At 61.3% G+C, this 21654-nt stretch overlaps 1 protein-coding gene across 1 annotated transcript in view; it reads left to right on the plus strand.

The window, feature by feature from the left end:
* Positions 1 to 114: 114 nt before the first annotated feature.
* The window catches only part of LOC149427460 (uncharacterized), a gene marked incomplete at its 5' end in the record, with an annotated part of 33937 nt that continues 12397 nt past the window's right edge, over positions 115 to 21654 (plus strand). Inside the window, one exon of the mRNA XM_089668006.1 lies at positions 115 to 147. Coding sequence (XP_089524132.1) covers positions 115 to 147 — 33 coding nt within the window. The remainder of the gene's footprint in view (positions 148 to 21654) is intronic.

A 21654-nucleotide genomic window follows, 5' to 3' on the forward strand; every position in this document is an offset into this window, starting at 1 on the left:
GGTGTAGTACTGTATCTGTGATGAGGGATGATGGTGGGGGGTGTAGTACTGTATCTGAATACACATAACCCTGAGCTGTGATGTCACAATGATGATCTCTCTCTGTCTTCACAGGGGAAAAGCAGACGGAAGCTGTCTGTCACTCAGGTAAGAGGACCCCCGAAAGTCACATAGTCACCCCACATTCACTATATCCCCTCTCCCCGGACCCCGCATTCACTATATCCGCTCTCCCCGGACCCCGCATTCACTGTATCCGCTCTCCCCGGACCCCGCATTCACTATATCCGCTCTCCCCGGACCCCGCATTCACTATATCCGCTCTCCCCGGACCCCGCATTCACTATATCCGCTCTCCTCGGACCCCGCATTCCCTATATCCGCTCTCCCCGGACCCGGCATTCACTATATCCGCTCTCCCCGGACCCCGCATTCACTATATCCGCTCTCCCCGGACCCCGCATTCCCTATATCCGCTCTCCCCGGACCCGGCATTCACTATATCCGCTCTCCCCGGACCCCGCATTCACTATATCCGCTCTCCCCGGACCCCGCATTCCCTATATCCGCTCTCCCCGGACCCCGCATTCACTGTATCCGCTCTCCCCGGACCCCGCATTCACTATATCCGCTCTCCCCGGACCCCGCATTCACTATATCCGCTCCCCCCGGACCCGGCATTCACTATATCCGCTCTCCCCGGACCCCGCATTCACTATATCCGCTCTCCCCGGACCCCGCATTCACCGTATCCGCTCTCCTCGGACCCCGCATTCACTATATCCGCTCTCCCCGGACCCCGCATTCACTATATCCGCTCTCCCCGGACCCCGCATTCACCGTATCCGCTCTCCTCGGACCCCGCATTCACTATATCCGCTCCCCCCGGACCCCGCATTCACTATATCCGCTCTCCCCGGACCCCGCATTCACTATATCCCCTCCCCCGGACCCCGCATTCACTGTATCCGCTCTCCCCGGACCCCGCATTCACTATATCCGCTCTCCCCGGACCCCGCATTCACTGTATCCGCTCTCCCCGGACCCCGCATTCACTGTATCCGCTCTCCCCGGACCCCGCATTCCCTATATCCGCTCTCCCCGGACCCCGCATTCCCTATATCCGCTCTCCCCGGACCCCGCATTCCCTATATCCGCTCTCCCCGGACCCCGCATTCCCTATATCCGCTCTCCCCGGACCCCGCATTCACTATATCCGCTCTCCCCGGACCCCGCATTCCCTATATCCGCTCTCCCCGGACCCCGCATTCACTGTATCCGCTCTCCCCGGACCCCGCATTCACTATATCCGCTCTCCCCGGACCCCGCATTCACTATATCCGCTCCCCCCGGACCCGGCATTCACTATATCCGCTCTCCCCGGACCCCGCATTCACTATATCCGCTCTCCCCGGACCCCGCATTCACCGTATCCGCTCTCCGCGGACCCCGCATTCACTATATCCGCTCTCCCCGGACCCCGCATTCACTATATCCGCTCTCCCCGGACCCCGCATTCACCGTATCCGCTCTCCTCGGACCCCGCATTCACTATATCCGCTCCCCCCGGACCCCGCATTCACTATATCCGCTCTCCCCGGACCCCGCATTCACTATATCCCCTCCCCCCGGACCCCGCATTCACTATATCCGCTCTCCCCAGACCCCGCATTCACTATATCCGCTCTCCCCGGACCCCGCATTCACTATATCCGCTCTCCCCGGACCCAGCATTCCCTATATCCGCTCTCCCCGGACCCCGCATTCACTATATCCGCTCTCCCCGGACCCCGCATTCCCTATATCCGCTCTCCCCGGACCCCGCATTCACTGTATCCGCTCTCCCCGGACCCCGCATTCACTATATCCGCTCTCCCCGGACCCCGCATTCACTATATCCGCTCCCCCCGGACCCGGCATTCACTATATCCGCTCTCCCCGGACCCCGCATTCACTATATCCGCTCTCCCCGGACCCCGCATTCACCGTATCCGCTCTCCTCGGACCCCGCATTCACTATATCCGCTCTCCCCGGACCCCGCATTCACTATATCCGCTCTCCCCGGACCCCGCATTCACCGTATCCGCTCTCCTCGGACCCCGCATTCACTATATCCGCTCCCCCCGGACCCCGCATTCACTATATCCGCTCTCCCCGGACCCCGCATTCACTATATCCCCTCCCCCGGACCCCGCATTCACTGTATCCGCTCTCCCCGGACCCCGCATTCACTATATCCGCTCTCCCCGGACCCCGCATTCACTGTATCCGCTCTCCCCGGACCCCGCATTCACTGTATCCGCTCTCCCCGGACCCCGCATTCCCTATATCCGCTCTCCCCGGACCCCGCATTCCCTATATCCGCTCTCCCCGGACCCCGCATTCCCTATATCCGCTCTCCCCGGACCCCGCATTCCCTATATCCGCTCTCCCCGGACCCCGCATTCACTATATCCGCTCTCCCCGGACCCCGCATTCCCTATATCCGCTCTCCCCGGACCCCGCATTCACTGTATCCGCTCTCCCCGGACCCCGCATTCACTATATCCGCTCTCCCCGGACCCCGCATTCACTATATCCGCTCCCCCCGGACCCGGCATTCACTATATCCGCTCTCCCCGGACCCCGCATTCACTATATCCGCTCTCCCCGGACCCCGCATTCACCGTATCCGCTCTCCGCGGACCCCGCATTCACCGTATCCGCTCTCCCCGGACCCCGCATTCACTATATCCGCTCTCCCCGGACCCCGCATTCACTATATCCGCTCTCCCCGGACCCCGCATTCACTATATCCGCTCTCCCCGGACCCCGCATTCACTATATCCGCTCTCCCCGGACCCCGCATTCCCTATATCCGCTCTCCCCGGACCCCGCATTCACTATATCCGCTCTCCCCGGACCCCGCATTCACTGTATCCGCTCTCCCCGGACCCCGCATTCACTATATCCGCTCTCCCCGGACCCCACATTCACTATATCCGCTCTCCCCGGACCCCGCATTCACTATATCCGGTCTCCCCGGACCCCGCATTCACTATATCCCCTCCCCCCGGACCCCGCATTCACTATATCCGCTCTCCCCAGACCCCGCATTCACTATATCCGCTCTCCCCGGACCCCGCATTCACTATATCCGCTCTCCCCGGACCCAGCATTCACTATATCCGCTCTCCCCGGACCCCGCATTCACTATATCCGCTCTCCCCGGACCCCGCATTCCCTATATCCGCTCTCCCCGGACCCCGCATTCACTGTATCCGCTCTCCCCGGACCCCGCATTCACTATATCCGCTCCCCCCGGACCCGGCATTCACTATATCCGCTCTCCCCGGACCCCGCATTCACTATATCCGCTCTCCCCGGACCCCGCATTCACCGTATCCGCTCTCCTCGGACCCCGCATTCACTATATCCGCTCTCCCCGGACCCCGCATTCACTATATCCGCTCTCCCCGGACCCCGCATTCACCGTATCCGCTCTCCTCGGACCCCGCATTCACTATATCCGCTCCCCCCGGACCCCGCATTCACTATATCCGCTCTCCCCGGACCCCGCATTCACTATATCCCCTCCCCCGGACCCCGCATTCACTGTATCCGCTCTCCCCGGACCCCGCATTCACTATATCCGCTCTCCCCGGACCCCGCATTCACTGTATCCGCTCTCCCCGGACCCCGCATTCCCTATATCCGCTCTCCCCGGACCCCGCATTCCCTATATCCGCTCTCCCCGGACCCCGCATTCCCTATATCCGCTCTCCCCGGACCCCGCATTCACTATATCCGCTCTCCCCGGACCCCGCATTCCCTATATCCGCTCTCCCCGGACCCCGCATTCACTGTATCCGCTCTCCCCGGACCCCGCATTCACTATATCCGCTCTCCCCGGACCCCGCATTCACCGTATCCGCTCTCCGCGGACCCCGCATTCACTATATCCGCTCTCCCCGGACCCCGCATTCACCGTATCCGCTCTCCTCGGACCCCGCATTCACTATATCCCCTCCCCCCGGACCCCGCATTCACTATATCCGCTCTCCCCGGACCCCGCATTCACTATATCCGCTCTCCCCGGACCCCGCATTCACTATATCCGCTCTCCCCGGACCCCGCATTCCCTATATCCGCTCTCCCCGGACCCGGCATTCACTATATCCGCTCTCCCCGGACCCCGCATTCACTATATCCGCTCTCCCCGGACCCCGCATTCCCTATATCCGCTCTCCCCGGACCCCGCATTCACTGTATCCGCTCTCCCCGGACCCCGCATTCACTATATCCGCTCTCCCCGGACCCCGCATTCACTATATCCGCTCTCCCCGGACCCCGCATTCACTATATCCGCTCTCCCCGGACCCCGCATTCACTATATCCGCTCCCCCCGGACCCGGCATTCACTATATCCGCTCTCCCCGGACCCCGCATTCACTATATCCGCTCTCCCCGGACCCCGCATTCACCGTATCCGCTCTCCTCGGACCCCGCATTCACTATATCCGCTCTCCCCGGACCCCGCATTCACTATATCCCCTCCCCCGGACCCCGCATTCCCTATATCCACTCTCCCCGGACCCCGCATTCACTATATCCCCTCCCCCGGACCCCGCATTCCCTATATCCGCTCTTCCCGGACCCCGCATTCACTATATCCGCTCTCCCCGGACCCCGCATTCCCTATATCCCCTCCCCCCGGACCCCGCATTCCCTATATCCGCTCTCCCCGGACCCCGCATTCACTATATCCCCTCCCCCCGGACCCCGCATTCCCTATATCCGCTCTCCCCGGACCCGGCATTCACTATATCCGCTCTCCCCGGACCCCGCATTCCCTATATCCGCTCTCCCCGGACCCCGCATTCACTGTATCCGCTCTCCCCGGACCCCGCATTCACTATATCCGCTCTCCCCGGACCCCGCATTCACTATATCCGCTCTCCCCGGACCCCGCATTCACTATATCCGCTCTCCCCGGACCCCGCATTCACTATATCCGCTCTCACCGGACCCCGCATTCACTATATCCGCTCTCCCCGGACCCCGCATTCACTATATCCTCTCCCCCCGGACCCCGCATTCACTATATCCGCTCTCCCCGGACCCCGCATTCACTATATCCGCTCTCCCCGGACCCCGCATTCACTATATCCGCTCTCCCCGGACCCCGCATTCACTATATCCGCTCTCACCGGACCCCGCATTCACTGTATCCGCTCTCCCCGGACCCCGCATTCACTATATCCGCTCTCCCCGGACCCCGCATTCACTATATCCGCCTTCCCGGACCCCGCATTCACTATATCCGCTCTCCCCGGACCCCGCATTCACTATATCCCCTCCCCCGGACCCCGCATTCACTATATCCTCTCTCCCCGGACCCCGCATTCACTATATCCGCTCCCCCCGGACCCCGCATTCACTATATCCGCTCTCCCCGGACCCCGCATTCACTATATCCGCTCTCCCCGGACCCCGCATTCACTATATCCTCTCCCCCCGTACCCCGCATTCACTATATCCGCTCTCCCCGGACCCCGCATTCACCATATCCGCTCTCCCCGGACCCCGCATTCACTATATCCGCTCTCCCCGGACTCCGCATTCACTGTATCCGCTCCCCCCGGACCCCGCATTCACTATATCCGCTCTCCCCGGACCCCGCATTCACTGTATCCGCTCTCCCCGGACCCCGCATTCACCATATCCTCTCTCCCCGGACCCCGCATTCACTATATCCGCTCTCCCCGGACCCCGCATTCACTATATGCGCTCTCCCCGGACCCCGCATTCACTATATCCGGTCTCCCCGGACCCCGCGTTCACTATATCCGCTCTCACCGGACCCCGCATTCACTATATCCGCTGTCCCCGGACCCCGCATTCACTATATCCGCTCTCCCCGGACCCCGCATTCACTATATGCGCTCTCCCCGGACCCCGCATTCACTATATCCGCTCTCCCCGGACCCCGCATTCACTATATGCGCTCTCCCCGGACCCCGCATTCACTATATCCTCTCTCCCCGGACCCCCCATTCACTATATCCGCTCTCCCCGGACCCCGCATTCACTATATCCGCTCTCCCCGGACCCCGCATTCACTATATCCGCTCTCCCCGGACCCCGCATTCACTGTATCCGCTCTCCCCGGACCCCGCATTCACTATGTCCGCTCTCCCCGGACCCCGCATTCACTATATCCGCTCTCCCCGGACCCCCCATTCACTATATCCCCTCTCCCCGGACCCCGCATTCACTATATCTGCTGTCCCCGGACCCCGCATTCACTATATCCGCTCTCCCCGGACCCCGCATTCACTATATCCGCTCTCCCCGGACCCCGCATTCACTATATCCGCTCTCCCCGGACCCCGCATTCACCATATCCGCTCTCCCCGGACCCCGCATTCACTGTATCCGCTCTCTCCGGACCCCGCAGTCACAGTATCAGCTCTCACCGGACCCCGCATTCACTATATCCGCTCTCCCCGGACCCCGCATTCACTATATCCCCTCTCCCCGGACCCCGCATTCACTATATCCGCTCTCCTCGGACCCCGCATTCACTATATCCGCTCTCCCCGGACCCCGCATTCACTATATCCCCTCTCCCCGGACCCCGCATTCACTATATCCGCTCTCCCCGGACCCCGCATTCACTATATCTGCTGTCCCCGGACCCCGCATTCACTATATCCGCTCTCCCCGGACCCCGCATTCACCATATCCGCTCTCCCCGGACCCCGCATTCACCATATCCGCTCTCCCCCCGTACCCCGCATTCACTATATCCGCTCTCCCCGGACCCCGCATTCACTATATCCGCTCTCCCCGGACCCCGCAGTCACAGTATCAGCTCTCACCGGACCCCGCATTCACTATATCCGCTCTCCCCGGACCCCGCATTCACTATATCCGCTCTCCCCGGACCCCGCATTCACTATATGCGCTCTCCCCGGACCCCGCATTCACTATATCCGGTCTCCCCGGACCCCGCGTTCACTATATCCGCTCTCACCGGACCCCGCATTCACTATATCCGCTGTCCCCGGACCCCGCATTCACTATATCCGCTCTCCCCGGACCCCGCATTCACTATATGCGCTCTCCCCGGACCCCGCATTCACTATATCCTCTCCCCCCGTACCCCGCATTCACTATATCCGCTCTCCCCGGACCCCGCATTCACTATATCCGCTCTCCCCGGACCCCGCATTCACTATATCCGCTCTCCCCGGACCCCGCATTCACTATATGCGCTCTCCCCGGACCCCGCATTCACTATATCCGCTCTCCCCGGACCCCGCATTCACTATATCCGCTCTCCCCGGACCCCGCATTCACTATATCCGCTCTCCCCGGACCCCGCAGTCACTGTATCCGCTCTCACCGGACCCCGCATTCACTAGATCCCCTCTCCCCGGACCCCGCATTCACTATATCTGCTGTCCCCGGACCCCGCATTCACTATGTCCGCTCTCCCCGGACCCCGCATTCACTATATCCGCTCTCCCCGGACCCCCCATTCACTATATCCCCTCTCCCCGGACCCCGCATTCACTATATCTGCTGTCCCCGGACCCCGCATTCACTATATCCGCTCTCCCCGGACCCCGCATTCACCATATCCGCTCTCCCCGGACCCCGCATTCACCATATCCGCTCTCCCCCCGTACCCCGCATTCACTATATCCGCTCTCCCCGGACCCCGCAGTCACTGTATCCGCTCTCACCGGACCCCGCATTCACTATATCCTCTCCCCCCGGACCCCGCATTCACTATATCCGCTCTCCCCGGACCCCGCATTCACTATATCCGCTCTCCCCGGACCCCGCATTCACTATATCCGCTCTCCCCGGACCCCGCATTCACTATATCCGCTCTCCCCGGACCCCGCATTCACTATATCCGCTCTCCCCGGACCCCGCATTCACTATATCTCCTCTCCCCGGACCCCGCATTCACTATATCCGCTCTCCCCGGACCCCGCATTCACTGTATCCGCTCTCCCCGGACCCCGCATTCACTATATCCGCTGTCCCCGGACCCCGCATTCACTATATCCTCTCTCCCCGGACCCCGCATTCACTATATCCGCTCTCCCCGGACCCCGCATTCACTATATCCGCTCTCCCCGGACCCCGCATTCACTATATCCGCTCTCCCCGGACCCCGCATTCACTATATCCGCTCTCCCCGGACCCCGCATTCACTATATCCGCTCTCCCCGGACCCCGCATTCACTATATCCGCTCTCCCCGGACCCCGCATTCACTATATCCGCTCTCCCCGGACCCCGCATTCACTATATCCGCTCTCCCCGGACCCCGCATTCACTATATCCGCTCTCCCCGGACCCCACATTCACTATATCCGCTCTCCCCGGACCCCGCATTCACTATATCCGCTCTCCCCGGACCCCGCATTCACTATATCCGCTCTCCCCGGACCCCGCATTCACTATATCCGCTCTCCCCGGACCCCGCATTCACTATATCCGCTGTCCCCGGACCCCGCATTCACTATATCCGCTCTCCCCGGACCCCGCATTCACTATATCCTCTCTCCCCGGACCCCACATTCACTATATCCGCTCTCCCCGGACCCCGCATTCACTATATCCGCTCTCCCCGGACCCCGCATTCACTATATCCGCTGTCCCCGGACCCCGCATTCACTATATCCGCTCTCCCCGGACCCCGCATTCACTATATCCTCTCTCCCCGGACCCCACATTCACTATATCCGCTCTCCCCGGACCCCGCATTCACTATATCCGCTCTCCCCGGACCCCGCATTCACTATATCCGCCTTCCCAGACCCCGCATTCACTATATCCGCTCTCCCCGGACCCCGCATTCACTATATCCCCTCCCCCGGACCCCGCATTCACTATATCCGCTCTCCCCGGACCCCGCATTCACTATATCCGCTCTCCCCGGACCCCGCATTCACTATATCCGCTCTCCCCGGACCCCGCATTCACTATATCCGCTCTCCCCGGACCCCGCATTCACTATATCCGCTCTCCCCGGACCCCGCATTCACTATATCCGCTCTCCCCGGACCCCCGCATTCACTATATCTGCTGTCCCCGGACCCCGCATTCACTGTATCCGCTCTCCCCGGACCCCGCATTCACTATATCTGCTGTCCCCGGACCCCGCATTCACTATATCCGCTCTCCCCGGACCCCGCATTCACTATATCCGCTCTCCCCGGACCCCGCATTCACTATATCCCCTCCCCCGGACCCCGCATTCACTGTATCCGCTCTCCCCGGACCCCGCATTCACTATATCCGCTCTCCCCGGACCCCGCATTCACTATATCCCCTCCCCCGGACCCCGCATTCACTATATCCGCTCTCCCCGGACCCCGCATTCACTATATCCGCTCTCCCCGGACCCCGCATTCACTATATCCGCTCTCCCCGGACCCCGCATTCACTATATCCGCCCTCCCCGGACCCCGCATTCACTATATCCGCTCTCCCCGGACCCCGCATTCACTATATCTGCTGTCCCCGGACCCCGCATTCACTATATCCGCTCTCCCCGGACCCCGCATTCACTATATCCGCTCTCCCCGGACCCCGCATTCACTATATCCGCTCTCCCCGGACCCCGCATTCACTATATCCGCTCTCCCCGGACCCCGCATTCACTATATCCGCTCTCCCCGGACCCCGCATTCACTATATCCGCTCTCCCCGGACCCCGCAGTCACTGTATCCGCTCTCACCGGACCCCGCATTCACTATATCCTCTCCCCCCGGACCCCGCATTCACTATATCCGCTCTCCCCGGACCCCGCATTCACTATATGCGCTCTCCCCGGACCCCGCATTCACTATATCCGCTCTCCCCGGACCCCGCATTCACTATATCCGCTCTCCCCGGACCCCGCATTCACTATATCCGCTCTCCCCGGACCCTGCATTCACTATATCCGCTCTCCCCGGACCCCGCATTCACTATATCCTCTCCCCCCGGACCCCGCATTCACTATATCCGCTCTCCCCGGACCCCGCATTCACTATATCCGCTCTCACCGGACCCCGCATTCACTATATCCGCTCTCCCCGGACCCCGCATTCACTATATCCGCTCTCCCCGGACCCCGCATTCACTATATCCGCTCTCCCCGGACCCCGCATTCACTATATCCTCTCCCCCCGGACCCCGCATTCACTATATCCGCTCTCCCCGGACCCCGCATTCACTATATCCGCTCTCACCGGACCCCGCATTCACTATATCTGCTCTCCCCGGACCCCGCATTCACTATATCCGCTCTCCCCGGACCCCGCATTCACTGTATCCGCTCTCACCGGACCCCGCATTCACTGTATCCGCTCTCCCCGGACCCCGCATTCACTATATCCTCTCCCCCCGGACCCCGCATTCACTATATCCGCTCTCCCCGGACCCCGCATTCACTATATGCGCTCTCCCTGGACCCCGCATTCACTATATCCGCTCTCCCCGGACCCCGCATTCACTATATGCGCTCTCCCCGGACCCCGCATTCACTATATCCTCTCCCCCCGTACCCCGCATTCACTATATCCGCTCTCCCCGGACCCCGCATTCACTATATCCTCTCCCCCCGTACCCCGCATTCACTATATCCGCTCTCCCCGGACCCCGCATTCACTATATCCGCTCTCACCGGACCCCGCATTCACTATATCCGCTCTCCCCGGACCCCGCATTCACTATATCCGCTCTCCCCGGACCCCGCATTCACTATATCCGCTCTCCCCGGACCCCGCATTCACTATATCCGCTCTCCCCGGACCCCGCATTCACTATATCCGCTCTCCCCGGACCCCGCATTCACTATATCCGCCCTCCCCGGACCCCGCATTCACTATATCCGCTCTCCCCGGACCCCGCATTCACTATATCTGCTGTCCCCGGACCCCGCATTCACTATATCCGCTCTCCCCGGACCCCGCAGTCACTGTATCCGCTCTCACCGGACCCCGCATTCACTATATCCGCTCTCCCCGGACCCCGCATTCACTATATCCCCTCTCCCCGGACCCCGCATTCACTATATCCGCTCTCCCCGGACCCCGCATTCACTATATCCGCTCTCCCCGGACCCCGCATTCACTATATCCGCTCTCCCCGGACCCCGCATTCACTATATCCGCTCTCCCCGGACCCCGCATTCACTATATCCGCTCTCCCCGGACCCCGCATTCACTATATCCCCTCCCCCGGACCCCGCATTCACTATATCCGCTCTCCCCGGACCCCGCATTCACTATATCCGCTCTCCCCGGACCCCGCATTCACTATATCCGCTCTCCCCGGACCCCGCATTCACTATATCCGCTCTCCCCGGACCCCGCATTCACTATATCCGCTCTCCCAGGACCCCGCAATCACTATATCCGCTCTCCCCGGACCCCGCATTCACTATATCTGCTGTCCCCGGACCCCGCATTCACTATATCCGCTCTCCACGGACCCCGCATTCACTATATCCGCTCTCCCCGGACCCCGCATTCACTATATCCCCTCCCCCGGACCCCGCATTCACTGTATCCGCTCTCCCCGGACCCCGCATTCACTATATCCGCTCTCCCCGGACCCCGCATTCACTATATCCCCTCCCCCGGACCCCGCATTCACTATATCCGCTCTCCCCGGACCCCACATTCACTGTATCCGCTCTCCCCGGACCCCGCATTCACTATATCCGCTCTCCCCGGACCCCGCATTCACTATATCCGCTCTCCCCGGACCCCGCATTCACTATATCCGCCCTCCCCGGACCCCGCATTCACTATATCCGCTCTCCCCGGACCCCGCATTCACTATATCTGCTGTCCCCGGACCCCGCATTCACTATATCCGCTCTCCCCGGACCCCGCAGTCACTGTATCCGCTCTCACCGGACCCCGCATTCACTATATCCGCTCTCCCCGGACCCCGCATTCACTATATCCCCTCTCCCCGGACCCCGCATTCACTATATCCGCTCTCCCCGGACCCCGCATTCACTATATCCGCTCTCCCCGGACCCCGCATTCACTATATCCGCTCTCCCCGGACCCCGCATTCACTATATCCGCTCTCCCCGGACCCCGCATTCACTATATCCGGTCTCCCCGGACCCCGCATTCACTATATCCCCTCCCCCGGACCCCGCATTCACTATATCCGCTCTCCCCGGACCCCGCAGTCACTGTATCCGCTCTCACCGGACCCCGCATTCACTATATCCTCTCCCCCCGGACCCCGCATTCACTATATCCGCTCTCCCCGGACCCCGCATTCACTATATGCGCTCTCCCCGGACCCCGCATTCACTATATCCGCTCTCCCCGGACCCCGCATTCACTATATCCGCTCTCCCCGGACCCCGCATTCACTATATCCGCTCTCCCCGGACCCTGCATTCACTATATCCGCTCTCCCCGGACCCCGCATTCACTATATCCTCTCCCCCCGGACCCCGCATTCACTATATCCGCTCTCCCCGGACCCCGCATTCACTATATCCGCTCTCACCGGACCCCGCATTCACTATATCCGCTCTCCCCGGACCCCGCATTCACTATATCCGCTCTCCCCGGACCCCGCATTCACTATATCCGCTCTCCCCGGACCCCGCATTCACTATATCCGCTCTCCCCGGACCCCGCATTCACTATATCCGCTCTCCCCGGACCCCGCATTCACTATATCCTCTCCCCCCGGACCCCGCATTCACTATATCCGCTCTCCCCGGACCCCGCATTCACTATATCCGCTCTCACCGGACCCCGCATTCACTATATCTGCTCTCCCCGGACCCCGCATTCACTATATCCGCTCTCCCCGGACCCCGCATTCACTGTATCCGCTCTCACCGGACCCCGCATTCACTATATCCTCTCCCCCCGGACCCCGCATTCACTATATCCGCTCTCCCTGGACCCCGCATTCACTATATCCGCTCTCCCCGGACCCCGCATTCACTATATCTGCTCTCCCCGGACCCCGCATTCACTATATCTGCTCTCCCCGGACCCCGCATTCACTATATCCTCTCCCCCCGTACCCCGCATTCACTATATCCGCTCTCCCCGGACCCCGCATTCACTATATCCTCTCCCCCCGTACCCCGCATTCACTATATCCGCTCTCCCCGGACCCCGCATTCACTATATCCGCTCTCACCGGACCCCGCATTCACTATATCCGCTCTCCCCGGACCCCGCATTCACTATATCCTCTCCCCCCGTACCCCGCATTCACTATATCCGCTCTCCCCGGACCCCGCATTCACTATATCCGCTCTCACCGGACCCCGCATTCACTATATCCGCTCTCCCCGGACCCCGCATTCACTATATCCGCTCTCCCCGGACCCCGCATTCACTATATCCGCTCTCCCCGGACCCCGCATTCACTATATCCGCTCTCCCCGGACCCCGCATTCACTATATCCGCTCTCCCCGGACCCCGCATTCACTATATCCGCCCTCCCCGGACCCCGCATTCACTATATCCGCTCTCCCCGGACCCCGCATTCACTATATCCGCCTTCCCGGACCCCGCATTCACTATATCCGCTCTCCCCGGACCCCGCATTCACTATATCCCCTCCCCCGGACCCCGCATTCACTATATCCGCTCTCCACGGACCCCGCATTCACTATATCCGCTCTCCCCGGACCCCGCATTCACTATATCCGCTCTCCCCGGACCCCGCATTCACTATATCTGCTCTCCCCGGACCCCGCATTCACTGTATCCGCTTTCCCCGGACCCCGCATTCACTATATCTGGTCTCCCCGGACCCCGCATTCACTGTATCCGCTCTCCCCGGACCCCGCATTCACTATATCCGCCTTCCCGGACCCCGCATTCACTATATCCGCTCTCCCCGGACCCCGCATTCACTATATCCTCTCCCCCCGTACCCCGCATTCACTATATCCGCTCTCCCCGGACCCCGCATTCACCATATCCGCTCTCCCCGGACTCCGCATTCACTGTATCCGCTCTCCCCGGACCCCGCATTCACTATATCCGCTCTCCCCGGACCCCTCATTCACTATATCCGCTCTCCCCGGACTCCGCATTCACTGTATCCGCTCTCCCCGGACCCCGCATTCACTATATCCGCTCTCCCCGGACCCCGCATTCACTATATCCGCTCTCCCCGGACCCCGCATTCACTATATCCGGTCTCCCCGGACCCCGCGTTCACTATATCCGCTCTCACCGGACCCCGCATTCACTATATCCGCTCTCCCCGGACCCCGCATTCACTATATGCGCTCTCCCCGGACCCCGCATTCACTATATCCGGTCTCCCCGGACCCCGCGTTCACTATATCCGCTCTCACCGGACCCCGCATTCACTATATCCGCTCTCCCCGGACCCCGCATTCACTATATCCGCTCTCCCCGGACCCCGCATTCACTATATGCGCTCTCCCCGGACCCCGCATTCACTATATCCTCTCTCCCCGGACCCCGCATTCACTATATCCGCTCTCCCCAGACCCCGCATTCACTATATGCGCTCTCCCCGGACCCCGCATTCACTATATCCGGTCTCCCCGGACCCCGCGTTCACTATATCCGCTCTCACCGGACCCCGCATTCACTATATCCGCTGTCCCCGGACCCCGCATTCACTATATCCGCTCTCCCCGGACCCCGCATTCACTATATGCGCTCTCCCCGGACCCCGCATTCACTATATCCTCTCCCCCCGTACCCCGCATTCACTATATCCGCTCTCCCCGGACCCCGCATTCACTATATCTGCTCTCCCCGGACCCCGCATTCACTATATCCGCTCTCCCCGGACCCCGCATTCACTATATGCGCTCTCCCCGGACCCCGCATTCACTATATCCGCTCTCCCCGGACCCCGCATTCACTATATCCGCTCTCCCCGGACCCCGCATTCACTATATCCGCTCTCACCGGACCCCGCATTCACTATATCCGCTCTCCCCGGACCCTGCATTCACTATATCCGCTCTCCCCGGACCCCGCATTCACTATATCTGCTGTCCCCGGACCCCGCATTCACTGTATCCGCTCTCCCCGGACCCCGCATTCACTATATCCGCTCTCCCCGGACCCCGCAGTCACTGTATCCGCTCTCACCGGACCCCGCATTCACTAGATCCCCTCTCCCCGGACCCCGCATTCACTATATCTGCTGTCCCCGGACCCCGCATTCACTATGTCCGCTCTCCCCGGACCCCGCATTCACTATATCCGCTCTCCCCGGACCCCGCATTCACTATATCCTCTCTCCCCGGACCCCGCATTCACTATATCCTCTCTCCCCGGACCCCGCATTCACTGTATCCGCTCTCCCCGGACCCCGCATTCACGATATCCGCTCTCCCCGGACCCCGCATTCACTATATCCGCTCTCCCCGGACCCCGCATTCACTATATCCGCTCTCCCCGGACCCCGCATTCACTATATCCGCTCTCCCCGGACCCCGCATTCACTATATCCGCTCTCCCCGGACCCCGCATTCACTATATCCCCTCCCCCGGACCCCGCATTCACTATATCCGCTCTCCCCGGACCCCGCATTCACTATATCCGCTCTCCCCGGACCCCGCATTCACTATATCCTCTCCCCCCGTACCCCGCATTCACTATATCCTCTCCCCCCGTACCCCGCATTCACTATATCCGCTCTCCCCGGACCCCGCATTCACTATATCCTCTCTCCCCGGACCCCGCATTCACTATATCCGCTCTCCCCGGACCCTGCATTCACTATATCCGCTCTCCCCGGACCCCGCATTCACTGTATCCGCTCTCCCCGGACCCCGCATTCACTATATCCGCTCTCCCCGGACCCCGCATTCACTATATCCGCTCTCCCCGGACCCCGCATTCACTATATCCGCTCTCCCCGGACCCCGCATTCACTATATCCGCTCTCCCCGGACCCCGCATTCACTATATCCTCTCCCCCCGTACCCCGCATTCACTATATCCGCCTTCCCAGACCCCGCATTCACTATATCCGCTCTCCCCGGACCCCGCATTCACTATATCCCCTCCCCCGGACCCCGCAATCACTATATCCGCTCTCCCCGGACCCCGCATTCACTATATCCGCTCTCCCCGGACCCCGCATTCACTATATCCGCTCTCCCCGGACCCCGCATTCACTATATCCGCTCTCCCCGGACCCCGCATTCACTATATCCGCTCTCCCCGGACCCCGCATTCACTATATCCGCTCTCCCCGGACCCCGCATTCACTATATCTGCTGTCCCCGGACCCCGCATTCACTGTATCCGCTCTCCCCGGACCCCGCATTCACTATATCTGCTGTCCCCGGACCCCGCATTCACTATATCCGCTCTCCCCGGACCCCGCATTCACTATATCCGCTCTCCCCGGACCCGCATTCACTATATCCCCTCCCCCGGACCCCGCATTCACTGTATCCGCTCTCCCCGGACCCCGCATTCACTATATCCGCTCTCCCCGGACCCCGCATTCACTATATCCTCTCCCCGGACCCCGCAGTCACTGTATCCGCTCTCACCGGACCCCGCATTCACTATATCTGCTCTCCCCGGACCCCGCATTCACTATATCTGCTGTCCCCGGACCCCGCATTCACTATATCCGCTCTCCCCGGACCCCGCAGTCACTGTATCCGCTCTCACCGGACCCCGCATTCACTATATCCGCTCTCCCCGGACCCCGCATTCACTATATCCCCTCTCCCCGGACCCCGCATTCACTATATCCGCTCTCCCCGGACCCCGCATTCACTATATCCGCTCTCCCCGGACCCCGCATTCACTATATCCGCTCTCCCCGGACCCCGCATTCACTATATCCGCTCTCCCCGGACCCCGCATTCACTATATCCGCTCTCCCCGGACCCCGCAGTCACTGTATCCGCTCTCACCGGACCCCGCATTCACTATATCCTCTCCCCCCGGACCCCGCATTCACTATATCCGCTCTCCCCGGACCCCGCATTCACTATATGCGCTCTCCCTGGACCCCGCATTCACTATATCCGCTCTCCCCGGACCCCGCATTCACTATATCCGCTCTCCCCGGACCCCGCATTCACTATATCCGCTCTCACCGGACCCCGCATTCACTATATCTGCTCTCCCCGGACCCCGCATTCACTGTATCCGCTCTCACCGGACCCCGCATTCACTGTATCCGCTCTCCCCGGACCCCGCATTCACTATATCCGCTCTCCCCGGACCCCGCATTCACTATATCTGCTCTCCCCGGACCCCGCATTCACTGTATCCGCTCTCACCGGACCCCGCATTCACTGTATCCGCTCTCCCCGGACCCCGCATTCACTATATCCGCTCTCCCCGGACCCTGCATTCACTATATCCGCTCTCCCCGGACCCCGCATTCACTATATCCGCTCTCCCCGGACCCCGCATTCACTATATCCGCTCTCCCTGGACCCCGCATTCACTATATCCGCTCTCCCCGGACCCCGCATTCACTATATCCGCTCTCACCGGACCCCGCATTCACTATATCCGCTCTCCCCGGACCCCGCATTCACTATATCCGCTCTCCCCGGACCCCGCATTCACTATATCTGCTGTCCCCGGACCCCGCATTCACTATATCCGCTCTCCCCGGACCCCGCAGTCACTGTATCCGCTCTCACCGGACCCCGCATTCACTATATCCGCTCTCCCCGGACCCCGCATTCACTATATCCCCTCTCCCCGGACCCCGCATTCACTATATCCGCTCTCCCCGGACCCCGCATTCACTATATCCGCTCTCCCCGGACCCCGCATTCACTATATCCGCTCTCCCCGGACCCCGCAGTCACTGTATCCGCTCTCCCCGGACCCCGCATTCACTATATCCGCTCTCCCCGGACCCCGCATTCACTATATCCGCTCTCCCCGGACCCCCCATTCACTATATCCGCTCTCCCCGGACCCCCCATTCACTATATCCGCTCTCCCCGGACCCCGCATTCACTATATCCGCTCTCCCCGGACCCCCCATTCACTATATCCGCTCTCCCCGGACCCCCCATTCACTATATCCGCTCTCCCCGGACCCCGCATTCACTATATCCGCTGTCCCCGTACCCCGCATTCACTATATCCGCTCTCACCGGACCCCGCATTCACTATATCCTCTCCCCCCGTACCCCGCATTCACTATATCCGCTCTCCCCGGACCCCGCATTCACTATATCCGCTCTCCCCGGACCCCGCATTCACTATATCCTCTCTCCCCGGACCCCGCATTCACTATATCCGCTCTCCCCGGACCCTGCATTCACTATATCCGCTCTCCCCGGACCCCGCATTCACTATATCTGCTGTCCCCGGACCCCGCATTCACTATATCCGCTCTCCCCGGACCCCGCATTCCCTATATCCGCTCTCCCCGGACCCCGCATTCACTATATCCGCTCTCCCCGGACCCCGCATTCACTATATCCGCTCTCCCCGGACCCCGCATTCACTATATCCGCTCTCCCCGGACCCCGCATTCACTATATCCGCTCTCCCCGGACCCCGCATTCACTATATCCCCTCTCCCCGGACCCCGCATTCACTATATCTGCTGTCCCCGGACCCCGCATTCACTGTATCCGCTCTCCCCGGACCCCGCATTCACTATATCTGCTGTCCCCGGACCCCGCATTCACTATATCCGCTCTCCCCGGACCCCGCAGTCACTGTATCCGCTCTCTCCGGACCCCGCATTCACTATGTCCGCTCTCCCCGGACCCCGCATTCACTATATCCGCTCTCCCCGGACCCCCCATTCACTATATCCCCTCTCCCCGGACCCCGCATTCACTATATCCCCTCTCCCCGGACCCCGCATTCACTATATCCCCTCTCCCCGGACCCCGCATTCACTATATCCCCTCTCCCCGGACCCCGCATTCACTATATCCCCTCTCCCCGGACCCCGCATTCACTATATCCGCTCTCCCCGGACCCCGCATTCACTATATCTGCTGTCCCCGGACCCCGCATTCACTATATCCGCTCTCCCCGGACCCCGCATTCACTATATCCGCTCTCCCCGGACCCCGCATTCACCATATCCGCTCTCCCCCCGTACCCCGCATTCACTATATCCGCTCTCCCCGGACCCCGCATTCACTATATCCTCTCTCCCCGGACCCCGCAGTCACAGTATCAGCTCTCACCGGACCCCGCATTCACTATATCCTCTCCCCCCGGACCCCGCATTCACTATATCCGCTCTCCCCGGACCCCGCATTCACTATATCCGCTCTCCCCGGACCCTGCATTCACTATATCCGCTCTCCCCGGACCCCGCATTCACTATATGCGCTCTCCCCGGACCCCGCATTCACTATATCCGCTCTCCCCGGACCCTGCATTCACTATATCCTCTCCCCCCGGACCCCGCATTCACTATATCCGCTCTCCCCGGACCCCGCATTCACTATATCTGCTCTCCCCGGACCCCGCATTCACTATATCTGCTCTCCCCGGACCCCGCATTCACTATATCCTCTCCCCCCGTACCCCGCATTCACTATATCCGCTCTCACCGGACCCCGCATTCACTATATCCGCTCTCCCCGGACCCCGCATTCACTATATCCGCTCTCCCCGGACCCCGCATTCACTATATCTGCTGTCCCCGGACCCCGCAGTCACTGTATCCGCTCTCACCGGACCCCGCATTCACTATATCCGCTCTCCCCGGACCCCGCATTCACTATATCCGCTCTCCCCGGACCCCGCATTCACTATATCCGCTCTCCCCGGACCCCGCATTCACTATATCCGCTCTCCCCGGACCCCGCAGTCACTGTATCCGCTCTCACCGGACCCCGCATTCACTATATCCGCTCTCCCCGGACCCCGCATTCACTATATCCCCTCTCCCCGGACCCCGCATTCACTATATCCGCTCTCCCCGGACCCCGCATTCACTATATCCGCTCTCCCCGGACCCCGCATTCACTATATCCGCTCTCCCCGGACCCCGCATTCACTATATCCGCTCTCCCCGGACCCCGCATTCACTATATCCGCTCTCCCCGGACCCCGCAGTCACTGTATCCGCTCTCACCGGACCCCGCATTCACTATATCCTCTCCCCCCGGACCCCGCATTCACTATATCCGCTCTCCCCGGACCCCGCATTCACTATATGCGCTCTCCCCGGACCCCGCATTCACTATATCCGCTCTCCCCGGACCCCGCATTCACTATATCCGCTCTCCCCGGACCCCGCATTCACTATATCCTCTCCCCCCGGACCCCGCATTCACTATATCCGCTCTCCCCGGACCCCGCATTCACTATATCCGCTCTCACCGGACCCCGCATTCACTATATCTGCTCTCCCCGGACCCCGCATTCACTATATCCGCTCTCCCCGGACCCCGCATTCACTGTATCCGCTCTCACCGGACCCCGCATTCACTATATCCGCTCTCCCCGGACCCCGCATTCACTATATCCTCTCCCCCCGTACCCCGCATTCACTATATCCTCTCCCCCCGGACCCCGCATTCACTATATCCGCTCTCCCCGGACCCCGCAGTCACTGTATCCGCTCTCACCGGACCCCGCATTCACTATATCCGCTCTCCCCGGACCCCGCATTCACTATATCCGCTCTCCCCGGACCCCGCATTCACTATATCCGCTCTCCCCGGACCCTGCATTCACTATATCCGCTCTCCCCGGACCCCGCATTCACTATATGCGCTCTCCCTGGACCCCGCATTCACTATATCCGCTCTCCCCGGACCCCGCATTCACTATATCCGCTCTCCCCGGACCCCGCATTCACTATATCCTCTCCCCCCGTACCCCGCATTCACTATATCCGCTCTCCCCGGACCCCGCATTCACTATATCCGCTCTCACCGGACCCCGCATTCACTATATCCGCTCTCCCCGGACCCCGCATTCACTATATCCGCTCTCCCCGGACCCCGCATTCACTATATCCGCTCTCCCCGGACCCCGCATTCACTATATCTGCTGTCCCCGGACCCCGCATTCACTATATCCGCTCTCCCCGGACCCCGCAGTCACTGTATCCGCTCTCACCGGACCCCGCATTCACTATATCCGCTCTCCCCGGACCCCGCATTCACTATATCCCCTCTCCCCGGACCCTGCATTCACTATATCCGCTCTCCCCGGACCCCGCATTCACTATATCCCCTCTCCCCGGACCCTGCATTCACTATATCCGCTCTCCCCGGACCCCGCATTCACTATATCCGCTCTCCCCGGACCCCGCAGTCACTGTATCCGCTCTCACCGGACCCCGCATTCACTATATCCTCTCCCCCCGGACCCCGCATTCACTATATCCGCTCTCCCCGGACCCCGCATTCACTATATGCGCTCTCCCCGGACCCCGCATTCACTATATCCGCTCTCCCCGGACCCCGCATTCACTATATCCGCTCTCCCCGGACCCCGCATTCACTATATCCTCTCCCCCCGGACCCCGCATTCACTATATCCGCTCTCCCCGGACCCCGCATTCACTATATCCGCTCTCACCGGACCCCGCATTCACTATATCTGCTCTCCCCGGACCCCGCATTCACTATATCCGCTCTCCCCGGACCCCGCATTCACTGTATCCGCTCTCACCGGACCCCGCATTCAC

The sequence above is a fragment of the Staurois parvus genome, unplaced genomic scaffold, assembly GCF_062004578.1.
Source record: "Staurois parvus isolate SC_StPar_1 unplaced genomic scaffold, SC_StPar_1.0 ptg003741l, whole genome shotgun sequence".
Classification (NCBI taxonomy): domain Eukaryota; kingdom Metazoa; phylum Chordata; class Amphibia; order Anura; family Ranidae; genus Staurois; species Staurois parvus.